This window comes from Capricornis sumatraensis, chromosome 8 (assembly GCF_032405125.1).
Source record: "Capricornis sumatraensis isolate serow.1 chromosome 8, serow.2, whole genome shotgun sequence".
NCBI classification, from domain to species: Eukaryota; Metazoa; Chordata; class Mammalia; order Artiodactyla; family Bovidae; genus Capricornis; species Capricornis sumatraensis.
In genome coordinates this window covers 85797558-85812368 of record NC_091076.1, presented here as the reverse complement: position 1 = coordinate 85812368, position 14811 = coordinate 85797558, and the positions used below count along the sequence as shown (strand labels likewise).

General features: G+C 42.9%; 1 protein-coding gene across 1 annotated transcript; it reads left to right on the top strand.

Annotated features, from left to right (window-relative positions):
- The first annotated feature begins 9692 nt into the window (after window positions 1-9692).
- Window positions 9693-9940, top strand: LOC138084725 (diphthamide biosynthesis protein 3-like). Its single transcript, XM_068979099.1, has 2 exons — window positions 9693-9809; window positions 9881-9940. Exons 1-2 carry the CDS (start codon window positions 9693-9695, stop codon window positions 9938-9940), a joined length of 177 nt encoding a protein of 58 aa, XP_068835200.1.
- Window positions 9941-14811: the final 4871 nt, after the last annotated feature.

The window sequence follows — 14811 nt, the reverse complement described above, 5'->3', positions numbered from 1 at the left end:
GGGTAGAGATTTCCAGGAATTGGGCCACTACACACTTTTTGGTCTTCATGGTCGATCTCAGAACTGTCACGGCACCTGTGGGCGTGTTATTTAGTTTGTTGAAGTGTTACAATGAGTATACGCTGAGAATCAAGGTCTAGTGGAAGTTGACTCATCTGCCTCTTGGACTTATTTGGTTCTAGTCAGTTTATGTTGTGTCCTCAGACTTTCAAATGTTGTGCCCTGACCCCTTCCCTCCTGTTTCAATAGTACACTGTCACGGGGAGAGCAGGCAGACTCAGGTGAGCAGCTACCAACAAAGAGCTTTTTAAAGTAAAATAGTAAGTCCATTTAAAATATTTTTAGTTTTAGGTGCTTCTGGACTGGATCTCAAAGAAAGATTGCCAAAATTGGCTGTCTGTGCACCAATGCCAAACAGAAATACAGAAATAAGAGTATGGGGGAAAAGGAAAGAGTGGCTTTATTACTTTGCCAGGTAAAGGGGGAACACGTAGGTTAGCACCTCCAGAACTGTGCCCCCCTCCCTGGTGAGTAGCAAGAGGTTATATAGTCAGCCAGGACTACCTGACAAGAATCAAGGCAGTAACAGTCTTGTATTCTTTTTGCTTCTGCCAAGTTTCAAAAGGGCAGTGTTGTTGACAAGACTAGGATGTGTGCAGGGTCTTAGGTGGTCCCGTCTCCTAATCTGGATGAGCCTCTCTGGCACCTTTAATCTTGCTTCAGGTCGTTTCCTGGCTGCTCCTCCGTTCATTAGTAAATGTTCTGTCCTTTGGAACTCAGGTTGTGGAGGCTGGAGTCTCACCTAAAAGAAATAGGGGGCAAAAGACCTCCATGCCCAGGAGTTCCACAGGGCACTGCTGGGCATCAGTGGCTGGACAAACCATTCGAAGTCATTAATTTATAAACGTAGTTAAGTCTTGTTTGTGGAAAATACTTCTAGGAAACTCATGATTCAATATTCACCCTTTATATTTTGCTTAGTCAACAGTTTTCTACCAAATAGCTAGTTGAAATCAGCAACCCTGAGGGAATGGGAATTTTAATGGGTAAGAGAAAGAAGCCTGATATAATTTTGGAATTTTTTTTTTACTGCTTCTTAGAAAGGCATACTTGGGAAAAGAAGTTAGATTAAGAAAGAACTTCAGTGGTTTACTCTTCCAACTTTCCTCCCATTTTACAGCTAGGAGAATAAGGCTGACAGAGTGAAGCTTTGAGTACAAAGCAGAATTAGGGCCCCAGCCACAGGGATGGAGGGAATGGAGATCCTAGAAGGTGAGAGATAATCCCCAAAGCCTAAAGAGAAACACCACCTTAAAACAAGCCAAAATTACTTTACCATTTTCCCCAGACTGTCCTGTCCCATAAGATTTTACTACCTGGAGAGGATGCCTGATACCTATCCTCAAGTTGCCACATCACCAGCCAGTGGCTGACTATCCAAGAGAAATTCTGTATATGTAATCACTTTGTATACTGTAAAGAATAGTTGCAAATGTTAACATCAACCTCTACTCCTCAGAGAAGTACATAACCCAACTCTAAAGGAAAAGCTTAATCTACAAGCAGTGAACAGGATATGAACAACAACATACTAAAAGACAACATACTGTTGAATATGTTCTCTATTTAAACTATACAGCTTATCTGAACTAAAACAAAAAAAGTGGGGCTGGGTGGGAATAAGGTGTGGTGTCTGGTTGGAAGGGAAATAACCCACGGTTCCTTTATAACCTTTGTCACTTTTTTCTTCCACATATTCATGTATGAAGATGACTCAGCCCTAATACCAGCAGCTTATTTTTAGTAAAGGCAACAGAGCCATTTGAAAACCTAAGCATAGTAACTATTGCCAGTTGACAGCTTTACACATCAGAAACAGTCAACAGATGCTCATTTGTTCACTTCAGTTTAATATGTATGACTCATGAGGCACCAGAGAGTCTTTCCTTCTGCCACAGTGCTGGAAATTCCTGGTGAGAAAATCATTTCTTTGGACATGATATTTCAACACTGGATGTCTCTTAGAATAGAATGGAGTCCAATTCCCTCATTTTACAATTGAGGAATTAGGCAAAGTTATGTTTCCAAATAGGAAAAGGAGTACGTCAAGGCTATATATTGTCACCCTGCTTATTTAACTTCTACGCAGAGTACATCATGAGAAACGCTGGGCTGGAAGAAGCACAAGCTGGAATCAAGATTGCCAGGAGAAATATCAATAACCTCAGATATGCAGATGACACCACCCTTATGGCAGAAAGTGAAGAGGAACTAAAAAGCCTCTTGATGAAAGTGAAAGAGGAGAGTGAAAAGTTGGCTTAAAGCTCAACATTCAGAAAATGAAGATCATGGCATCTGGTTCCATCACTTCATGGCAAATAGATGGGAAAACAGTGGAAACAGTGTCAGACTTTATTTTTTGGGGGTCAAAAATCACTGCAGATGGTGACTGCAGCCATGAAATTAAAAGATGCTTACTCCTTGGAAGAAAAATTATGACCAACCTAGATAGCATATTCGGAGAAGGCGATGGTACCCCACTCCAGTACTCTTGCCTGGAAAATCCCACGGGCAGAGAAGCCTGGTAGGCCGCAGTCCAGAGGGTCACAAAGAGTCAAACACAACTGAGCGACTTCACTTTCATGCATCAGAGAAGGAAATGGCAACCCACTTCTGCGTTTTTGCCTGGAGAATCCCAGGGACGGGGGAGCCTGGTGGGCTGCCATCTATGGGGTCGCACAGAGTCGGACACGACTGAAGCGATTTAGCAGTAGCAGCAGCAGTGAATTTAGAGGTAGAAGGTACGAGTGAATGGGCTGTGACTAGACTGGGAAAGAGACAAGATTGCATATACGATACAATGATAAGAAGGCAAAGATATTTCCAGCTCATAGAATGCCCTGTGATCCTCCTTTTCCTGTATCCCTTAGAGTTCAGTTCAGTTCAGTCTCTCAGTCCTGTCCGACTCTGTGACCCCATGAACTACAGCACACCAGGGCTCCCTGTCCATAACCAACTCCCAGAGTTTACTCAAACTCATGTCCATTGAGTCGGTGATGCCATCCAGCCATCTCATCCTCTGTCGTCCCCTTCTCCTCCTGCTTCAGTCTTTCCCAGCATCAGTGTCTTTTCAGATGAGTCAGTTCTTCACATCAGGTGGCCAAAGTATTGGAGTTTCAGCTTCAACTTCAGTCCTTCCAATGAATATCAGGACTGATGTCCTTTAGGATGGATTGGTTGGATGTCCTTGGAGTCCAAGGGACTCTCAAGAGTCTTCTCCAACACCACAGTTCAAAAGCATCAATTGTTCAGTGCTCAGCTTTCTTTATAGTCCAACTCTCACATCCATACATGACTACTGGAAAAACCATAGCCTTGACTAGACAGACCTTTGTTGGCAAAGTAACGTCTCTGTTTTTTAATATACGGTCTAGGTTGGTCTGGAGAAGGGAAAGGCAACCCACTCCACTATTCTTGCCTGGAGAAACCAATGGACAGAGGAGAGCCTCATGGGCTACAGTCCAAGGGGTAACAAAGAGCCGGACACGACTGAGTGATTTCACTCACTCTGCTAGGTTGGTCATAACTTTTCTTCCAAGGAGTAGGCGTCTTTTAATTTCATGGCTGCAGTCACTATCTGCAGTGATTTTGGAGCCAAAAAAAATAAAGTCTGCCACTGTCTCCACTGTTTCCCCATCTATTTGCCATGAAGTGATGGGACCAGATGCCATGATCTTAGTTTTCTGAATGTTGAGATTTAAGCTGACTTTTAACTCTCCTCTTTCACTTTCATCAAGAGGCTCTTTAGTTCTTCCCTTTCTGCCATAAGGGAGGTGTCATCTACATATCTGAGGTTATTGATATTTCTCCTGGCAATCTTGATTCCAGCTTGTGCTTCATCCAGCCCAGCGTTTCTCATGATGTACTCTGCGTAGAAGTTAAATAAGCAGGGTGACAATATACAGCCTTGATGTACTCCTTTCCCAATTTGGAACCAGTCTGTTGTTCCATGTCCAGTTCTAACTGTTGCTTCCTGACCTGTATACAGATTTCTCAAGAGGCAGATCAGGTGATCTGGTATTCCCATCTCTTTCAGAATTCTCCACTGTTTGTGGTGATCCACAAAGTCAAAGGCTTTGGCAAAGTCAATAAAGCAGAAATAGATGTTTTTCTGGAACTCTCTTGCTTTTTCGATGATCCAGTGGATGTTAGCAATTTGATCTCTGGTTCCTCTGTCTTTTCTAAAACCAGCTTGAACATCTAGAATTCACGGTTCACATATTGTTGAAGCCTGGCTTGGAGAATTTAGAGCATTACTCCGCTAGCATGTGAGATGAGTGCAATTGTGTGATAGTTTGAGCATTCTTTGGCATTGCCTTTCTTTGAGATTGGAATGAAAACTGCCCTTTTCCAGTCCTGTGGCCACTGTTGCACTTTCCACATTCACTGGCATGTTGAGTGCAGCACTTTCACAGCATCATCTTTGAGGATTTGAAATAGCTCAACTGGAATTCCATCACCTCCACTATCTTTGTTCATAGTGATGCTTCCTAAGGCCCACTTGACTTCACATTCCAGGATGTCTGGCTCTAGGTGAGTGATCACACCATCGTGATTATCTGGATCATGAAGATGTTTTTTTGAATAGTTCTTCTGTGTATTCTTGCCACCCCTTCTTAATCTCTTCTGCTTCTGTTAGGTCCACACCATTTCTGTCCTTTAGTGTGCCCGTCTTTGCATGAAATGTTCCTTTGGTATCTCTAATTTTTTTTGAAGAGATCTCTAATCTTTCCCATTCTATTGTTTTCCTCTATTTCTTTGCACTAATCACTGAGGAAGGTTTTCTTATCTCTCCTTGCTATTCTTTGGAACTCTGCACTCAACTAGGTAGATGTTTCCTTTTCTCCTTTGCTTTTCACTTCTCTTTTTTTCACAGCTATTTGTAAGACCTCCTCAGAAAACCATTTTGCTTTTTTGCATTTCTTTTTCTTGGGGATGGTCTTGCCCATGTCTCCTGTACAATGTCATAAACCTCCATCCATAGTTCATCAGGCACTCTGTCTATCAGATTTAGTCCCTTAAATCTTCCACTGTATAATCGTAAGGGATTTGATTTAGGTCATACTTGATGGTCTAGTGGTTTTCCCTACTTTCTTCAATTTAAGTCTGAATTTGGCAATAAAGAGTTCATGATTTGAGCCACAGCCAGCTCCCCATCTTGTTTTTGCTGACTGTATAGAGCTTCTCCATCTTTGGCTGCAAAGAATATAACTAATCTGATTTTGGTATTGACCATCTGGTGATGTCCATGTGTAGAGTCTTGTCTTGTGTTGTTGGAAGAGGGTGTTTGCTATGACCAGTGCGTTCTCTTGGCAAAACTCTATTAGCCTTTGCCCTGCTGCATTCTGTAGTCCAAGGCTAAATTTGCCTGTTACTCCAGGCGTTTCTTGACTTCCTACTTTTGCATTCCAGTCCCCTATAATGAAAAGGACATCTTTTTTTTTTAATGTAAGTTCTAGAAGGTCTTGTAGGTCTTCATAGAACCGTTCAGCTTCAGCTTCTTCAGTGTTACTGGTTGGGGCATAGACTTGGATTACCGTGATATTGAATGGTTTGCCTTGGAAATGAACAGAGATCATTCTGTCATTTTTGAGATTTCATCCAAGTACTGTATGCTGGACTCTTTGGTATGATGGCTACTCCATTTCTTCTTAGGAATTCTTGCCCACAGTAGTAGATATAATGGTCATCTGAGTTAAATTCACCCATTCCAGTCCATTTTAGTTCACTGATTCCTAAAATGTTGACATTCACTCTTGTCATCTCCTATTTGACCACTTCCAATTTGCCTTGATTCATGGACCTAACCTTCCAGGTTCCTATGCAATATTGCTCTTTACAGCATTGGACCTTGCTTCTATCCCCAGTCCCATCCACAACTGGGTGTTGTTTTTGCTTTGGCTCTGTCTCTTCATTCTTTCTGGAGTTATTTCTTCCCTAATCTCCAGTAGCATATGGGGCACCCACCAACCTGGGGAGTTCAACCTTTAGTGTCCTATCTTTTTGCCTTTCCATACTGTTCATGGGGTTCTTTTAGAGTTAGGCAGGGTCATTTGACTAATTCTGGTCGATGGACTGGAAGGAACAGTGCCAGGCGTCACTTCCAGGCCAAGCCCGCCATTTAAGGGCTGCCGTCTGACTCTGCAGCTGTCTCTGCCTTGTTGTGCAGCACATAGGATTTGTATTAGATGGGAGAGTCACATGTTGGAAAGAATCAGGCTCCCAAGTCATTGCAGGGGAAGAACTAACCACAGAGGTCATGGCCCTGCAGCAGATTTTAGGTGAGTGATAAAGTCTGGTTTTGATCAGTGCAATAAACTATATGTTTATGTCCCATCCCCATCTTTGGACAACCAAATTCATATATTGAAATCTTTAGACCCTAGATAATGGTATCAGGAGATGTGACCTTTGGGAAGGGCTCCACCCTCATGGGGCTTCCCTGGTGGCTCAGACAGTAAAGAATCTGTCTGCAATGTGGGAGACCTGGGTTCAGTCCCTGCATTGGGAAGATCCCCTGGAGGAGAGCATGGCAATCAGCTCCAGTATTCTTGCCTGTAGAATCCCCATGGACAGAGGAGCCTGGTGGGCTACAGTCCATTTGATCAGAAAGAGTTGGAAATGACTGAGTGACTAAGCACATGAATAGGATTAATGTCCTTATAGAAAGATCTTGGAAGACCCCATGCTTGCTTCCACTGTGTGAGGTTACAGTGAGAAGACTGCAGTCAGTGAAGAAGGGGATTCTCACTAGACACCAAATCTATTGGCACCATGATCTTGGACTTCCCTGTCTCTAGAACTATGAGAACTAAATGTTTGCTGTTTGTTTATTTCTTTATTTGGCCACACCGTGGCTTGTGGGATCTTAGTTCCTGGAGCACCCAGGCCCTTGGCTGTGAAAATGCAGAGACCTAACTACTAGATTGTCAGGGAATTCTCCAATGTTTGTGGTTTATAAACTACCTAGTCTATAGTATTTGGGGGTTTTTTGTTTGTTTTTTTGGCCTCCCTGTGTGGCCTGTGGGATCTTAGTTCCCTAACCAAGGATTGAACGCCACCCCCCACCCCCCACTGGCATTTGAAGCATGGAGTCTTAATAACCAAATCGCCAAGGAAGTCCCAGTATTTTTGTTATAGCATCTGAAGTGACTAAGATATTAAGCCATGGAAATGAAACCTTTCAACTCAGATTAGGACTTGAACCCATGTGCTGGGACTCAAACCTGGCCAAAACCCATGATCTTCCAACTGAGATCACAGACCTGGTTTCAGAACCTAATGAAGCTCAGACTCTTGATGTCTCATCACAGGAAGAAATCAGTCAGAGACAAAGTGATAGGTAAGAAGTGGATTTATTTAGAGAGAAACATAGTCCAAAGAAGGCAAAAGGAGAAAAGGGTGGGAGAGATAGCTAGATAGTATCACCAACTGAGTTGACATGAATTTGAGCAAACTCCAGGAGATAGTGGAGGACAGAGGACCATGGTGTGTTGTAGTCCATGGGGTCACAAAGAGTTGGACATGATTTAGCAACTCAACAACAACAACACTTCATAGACAAGAGTGTGGGCCATTGCAGAGGATGAGTTTGGCCTTGAAATTTGGTGTAGTTAGCTTTTATGAGCTGGGTTATTTCATGGGTAATGAATGGGAGGATTATTTCAGTTATCTGGGGTACAGGGCAGAGCTTTCTAGGAATTGGGCTACTGCCCACTTTTTGGTCTTTGATGGTCAGCCTTGGAACTGTCATGGTGCCTCTGGGTGTGTCATTTAGCTTGCTGATGAGTTACAATGAGCATATACTAAGGATCAAGTTCTAGTTGAAGTTGACTTGTCTGCCATCTTGGACCCATTTGATTCTAATCAGTTTATGTTTTGTCCTCGGATGTCATTCTTTCCAAGTTGTGTCCTGCCTCCCTCCCTCCTGTTTCACGATCAGTTTAAGTGTGTGCACCAAGACATTTTCTTCTTAAGCACAACCCAACCTATGCTGACTAATACAAAAGGCACTACAATCATAGTATTATAGAAATTACAGATTATATGACATTTACATTCAGCCCCAGTTTGAAGAGGTTGAAGACAGGAAGGAGAGATATTGCTGAATCAGTCTACTATCGTCATCTTCAACAGTACAGACCAATGATTCCATGCGTGAGTCGCAGGCTTCCAGTAGGCGTTCTGGAGAATCAAAGGATGTGAAAGCAAGAAACAGATTGAAACTAAATCCCTGCTCTGAATGTAGAACCTCTTCAGCTACATAATCCCTTCCCCAGAGAGTTTTATCCTGAAAGACTATCAGGGTTAAGGCAAGCAGACGGACTATTATAGGCAAAGTCCTTATTTTTGCTAAAGGCTTTAATATACCTATTACCTTTATTATACCAAGCTTAAAACTTGAAGACAAGAGAAAAAGAAAGAAACAAAGTGGAGACAAGAGGAGAGTTGTAAGAGAATGTAAAAATAGATGGGATTGAGGAGTTTATGGAGACAAGATCAGTGGTATTAGTGTTATTGTTCAGAGGCAAGAGCAGAAAATTCAGGGATATCAAAAGCAGGCAATATAGTTGAATAGAACAAAGATGACTGATGTAATTTGGGTTGGGTTGTGAACCTTAAGGTCTCACTGGGCCAGAGAAGTCTGTGATTTCTGAAGACATCATATTCTATGTGGTACAGCATGGTAGTTAAGCATGTGAGTTCTGGAGTAAGAGTAAGATGGATTCACAGCCCAGCTCTACTACTTACTAGTTTTGCATTCTTGGGTAAGTTATTTAACATTCCTGTGCCTCTGTTTCCCCACCTGTAAAATAGGAATTAGAATAGTGCCCTTTTTATATGGTTGTTGAACCAGACTATGTGAGGAGTGATTCCTTCCCCAATCAGCAAATAATGCAGGTGTCCCGAAAAACCCTCCCTCTCCCTCCCTCAGTGATCAGGGTATCACTCAGAAGACTGAGGAGGTAGTTTTCCCTTCCACACTCTGTAGCTAGAGGCAGACAGATGATCTGTGTATAGTTTTTGTGCAACAGGCAATTACCCTCACCAAACGATCCTGCTGTTTGATTTGTAGTTTGACTCTGGAGTCAAAGGTGGGAGGGTTCATATTTCATTCTTGCTTACAGACAGTGAAGATGCCCTGGGGGCCCATTCCCACATATTGTTATGAATGTTCTCTTTTTGCCCTGCATTCCCAGATGTCTTTCTGTTTCTCATACACAGGCATAATGCATTAGTTGTTCTGATTCCTTAAATCATTAATAACAAGACAATCATGACCTGAGTCAATTCTATTCTTTCCACAGTATTAAGAGTATTGGTTTAGAATAATGATTTCTCTGCACCCCACAGTGATTCCCTCCATGGAAGTGAGACCGGGAATATAACTTGTGGCAGAGTGAAGCAGCACATGTGCGGTTTACGGCCCAGGCTCCGACACTGCATGAATTAGTTTAAATTCTGGTTCTACCTCTTTTAGCTATCTGAACTTGAGCAAGTTACCCAAGCCCCATGGACCTCAGTTTCCCCACCTGAAGAATACAGATAGGCCTGCCTGGTTGGGGACCTGGGGACTGGCCTTGGCCTGGGTAGGACGGCAGAAGTGGCAGACCTCTATGGCCCCAGTGATGATGGCAGTGTTTCACGATGAGGTGGAGATCAAGGACTTCCAATATGTAAACAACTCAGAGGTGTACTTCTACCCCTGCCCACGTGGGAATAAATTCTGCATCACCCAGGAAGATTTGGTGAATGGGGAGACATGGCAACATGATCTAGCTTCTCTCTCATTATAAAAGTGATTCATGACAAAGGTCAGTTTACTTGTAGAGAGATAGTCCCAGCCTCTTCCACCAATAATGAACTAGTTAAATGCTAAAGAAGACTTTAGGACTCCAAAGCCTGAACTTTGGGGATTGAGCCAAGCTGCAAAAATCAAATTCAATCACTATCTTCTTCATGGGGATATATATTTTTTTTAATTTGCTGCACCATGTGGCTTTCAGGATCTTAGTTCCCCAAGCAGGGATCAAACCCATGCCCACTGCAGTGGAAGCATAGAGTCCTAACTGTTGCAGGAAGCGGGACCCCTTCCAGGGCCTGAAAGGGAGTCTTTTGTCTAACACTCAGAAATGAATTGTCTGAGGAGACACAGGTGCTGACAAAGCAAGAGACTTTATTGGGAAGGGGCATCTGGCTGAGAGCAGGAAGGTAAAGGAACCCAGGAGAACTGCTCTGCCTTGTGGTTCACAGTCTCGGGTTTTGTGTTAATGGGGTTAGTTTTCAGGTTGTCTTTCACGAATCATTCTGACTCAGAGTCCCTCCTGGTGGCGCATGCTTTGCTCAGCCAAGATGGATGCCAGCAAGAAGGATTCTCGGAGGTGGTTGGACACGTGGTGTCTCCTTTTGACCTTTCCTGAACTCTTGCGGTTGGTGATGACTTGTTAGTTCCATGTTCCTTACCAGGACCTCCTGTCGTAAAATAACTCACATAAATGGTTACTATGATGCCTGGCCAGGGCGAGCAGTTTCAGTCAGTGTGCTTCCCCTGACATAATCACTGAACCATCAGGAAATTCCCAACAATCATTTTGTAGCTTGCTGTTTGTTAAAGTGTGGATTCTTAGAACTGGCTGCTGAATTCATCTCCAGTTGAAGAAGCAAGTCCACCATGTGACATACCTGAATTTTGTGCCTAGAACTTTGAATTGGAAGTTTTCTTAATTTTCCATCTGAACATAGAAGAAGAAAATTTCAAATCAGTGCTTTCTTTCCTTCAGTTTTGTTATTTATATATTCAGTTCAGTTCAGTCGCTCAGTCGTGTCCGACTCTTTGCAACCCCATGAATCGCAGCACGCCAGGCCTCCCTGTCCATCACCAACTCCCGGAGTTCACTCAGACTCATGTCCATCGAGTCCGTGATGTCATCCAGCCATCTCATCCTCGGTCATCCCCTTCTCCTCCTGCCCCCAATCCCTCCCAGGATCAGAGTCTTTTCCAATGAGTCAACTCTTCACATGAGGTGGCCAAAGTACTGGAGTTTCAGCTTTAGCATCATTCTTTCCAAAGAAATCCCAGGGTTGATCTCCTTCAGAATGGACTGGTTGGATCTCCTTGCAGTCCAAGGGACTCTCAAGAGTCTTCTCCAGCACCACAGTTCAAAAGCATCAATTCTTCAGGGCTCAGCCTCTTCTCAGTCCAACTCTCACATCCATACATGACCACTGGAAAAACCATAGCCTTGACTAGACGGAACTTAGTCGGCAACGTACTGTCTCTGCTTTCACCTAATCGCTTCATTATCTGACAAAAGCATCTTCTACCTCAAGTCATTAGGATTCTTTTTTTCTTTTTTAATACTTATTTATTTGGCTGCATTGGGTCTTAGTTGCAGTACGAGGGTTTTGTTTTTTTTTTTCAGTGCACAGACTTTCTAGTTGTGCTATGAGGGCTCTGAAGTACGGGGGCTCAGTATTTGCAAAATGCAGGCTTAGTTGCTCTGAGGCATGTGGGATCTTATTTCCCCTACCAGGGATCAAACCCGCATCTCCTGAATTGCAAGGAGGGTTTTTAACCACTGAACCACCAGGGAAGTCCCAGGATTCTTTAATTAAAAAAAAAAACACGGAGATTAAAAAAAAATAGATTGAGGATAATAGTAGTATGTATATTATTAAGGGGTTGTTCAGATTTTAAAAATTACTGTAAGTAAAGCACTTTGTACTTGGCAAACTTTCAATAAACATTGGTCATTATTTACTTCTGTGTAATAAATGAATGGTAAATATTGCCCCTTCGTAAATATTTTGTAGACTTACAGATCACTTTTATACAAATAATTTCTACATGTTTCTCCCTAGACCTAGCATCTCTTCTGAACCCCAGATAAATGTCCTCAGTTGATCACTCCATATTTTCTCTCTTGCATTGCTCTCCATCAGATTTGTCGTTACATCAAACTCATCTTCCTCTAGCTGACTCCCTCTGGTCTTCCCTATTTCTGTTAATATCATTATTGTCACAGTTCCTTAGGTGTAATAATTTTGTCACCCATAGCTATATAAAAAAAAAGCTGACATTTATTATTTACTATGTGCCAGACAGTGTGTTAAACTTTTATTGAATTACTTTATACCCCAAACAGTCTTATGATGGTTTATCAAATATAGAAACTGAGGGTTAGTGATATTGGATAACTTCTGCAAGTTTATATAATTAATAAGTGACTGAGTCAAGAATCACCCTGACAGGACTTCCCTAGTGGTCTAATAGTTAAGAATCTGCCTTCCAATGCAGGGTTCAATCTTTGGTTGAGGAACTAAGATCCCACATGCTGCAGAGCAACTAAGCCTGCCTGCCATAATTAGAGAAGTTCATGCCACAACGACGTCCCAGCCCAGCCAAAATAAAAAAAAACACCACCTCACATTTTTAAAAACAGAGCCATGCTCCTTAGCACTATCATCACTATTAAACAGGTCCTCTCTCGCTTTTTCAGTTATATCTGATCAATTCCTGTCAGTTTATCCTAGAAATTCTGTTATAAACATTCCTTTTACCACGTTAATCCTTATACCTTGATTATTGATGATGTCAGCATCCTAATAATGAGTTTCTTTTCTTCCAGCTTCTTGCTCTTCCAAATTTTAGCTAGATTCTTTACTGTCTAAAACATAGCCCTTCCTACATACCAGGGTAATTTTGAATCATCTCTTCTGATCTATCTGTATCTCTGTAGAGTTGACTCATTGGAAAAGACTCTGATGCTGGAAGGGATTAAGGGCAGGAGGAGAAGGGGACAACAGAGGATGAGATGGCTGGATGGCATCACCAACTCGATGGACGTGAGTTTGGGTGAACTCCGGGAGCTGGTGATGGACAGGGAGGCCTGACGTGCTGCAATTCATGGGGTCGCAAAGAGTCGGACATGACTGAGCGACTGAACTGAACTGAAAGTGAATGAATGGAACTGAAACCATCCATCTCAGATTGGGACTTGAACCCACAGTCTTCTAATTAGAATCACTCACCTGATGTCTGGACTTACTGAGGCTCAGGTTCTTTGTGCCTCAGCACAGAAGAAATTCAGCGAAAGGCTAAGTGATAGGCAAGAGGTAGATTTATTAATATAGGACACTTGGGAGAGGTGTAAGCAGGCAGATGAGGGGGCTCTGCCCTCTGGATTAAGTGGGCTACATTTTTATAATCAAAGGAAAGTGAGGAAGGGGAAAATACACCTTCTTCCTCATTCTTTGAGTAGATGTCAGGCAGTGGCATCCCACTCCAGTACTCTTGCCTGGAAAATCCCATGGACGGAGGAGCCTGGTAGGCTACAGTCCATGGGGTCGCTAAGAATCAGACACGACTGAACGACTTCACTTTCTCTTTTCACCTTCATGCATTGGAGAAGAAAATGGCACCCCACTCCAGTGTTCTTGCCTGGAGAATCCCAGGGACGGGGGAGCCTGGGAGCCTGGTAGGCTACAGTCCATGGGGAGTCGGATACGACTGAGTGACTTCACTTTCACTTTTCACTTTCATGCATTGGAGAAGGAAATGGCAACCTGCCGGGGTCCAGCCCCGGTGGATCCAGGGAATTCGAAGGGTGGACGGCGTTGGCGTGGAAAGACTTATTTATTAATATGATTAGATTAAGAAACTATAGTGCAGTAGGAAGATTAAGTGGAGGAAGAGGGCTGAATAGCTTGGTTTACGCAGAAGACCAATAAAATTCCAGACAAGGAATTTGCACCATCTACGTTGGGCCACCAGCGCCCGCTTGAATATCTAAGGGTGCCTCGCCTTAAGCTCCCTTTCGCGCGGGTCTTAACAACCACGGCAAGTAAGTAGACCTGGAGAGCCTCCGCGCCCCAGATGAAAATTCAGCCTGAAATTAAAGTAAAGAGCAGAGAGAGGGAAAGGGAGAGAAAATGAGAGAGAGAGAGAGACACGGGGGGAGCCAGATTCCCCAGAAACCAGGCCGAGAGACTAGTTCAAGAAACTGGTCCGAGAAGCTGGTCCCATCCTTTATTGTTCAGAAGGCCTTTTATACTTTTGATAAAACACGGAGATCAATGGGTAACACAAAATTATGTAGCGTTCGCCACCCAGATTCTTTTTGTATATCATTTTGTATACAAAAGGTCTCAGGTGATTTACATTATCTTCTGGCCAAGAGGCTTGTTAACACTTTTTGGCTCTCTTCCTTAATAAATGTTAATTTTGTTTCTCCTGAAGTGTTTTTCTTTAATCTGCATCTCCTTAAAAGCGCTAAAGTTACATCTCTATAGAACAAAGGCGCAGTGGGTTATAACAAAGAAGGTACTTAACTCAAAGATCTAATGTTGCTAATACAAGGTCTACTACTTGTTTTTCTATATACCAACTATATCTAAAAATAAAGGATATGAAAATTTGGCAGCAAGCATTGACTCAACAAATGAAACCTTTAATCAGTCCTATTCTAAAGATTTTGACTCTTCGGAAGCCCCTACATTCCTAGGATGTTTTAAGCTTCCTGTGCCTCCTGCGGTCAGGAGGCCTCAAACAATCACATGCGCAGCTGTACGAGTCCTGCAGGCAGGTTAGAAAGCCATCAGAGGGGTATTTGGATTGAAACACTCTTTCAAATGCAGAAGACTAAAGCCCTGAATTGACTTTTTCCAGAAAATGTCAGAAGAGTGGAAAAGCAGAGCACAAAAGCCGGCAGATTTTTGTTGGGGTACATGCTTAGGAATTTCCAGAGGGGT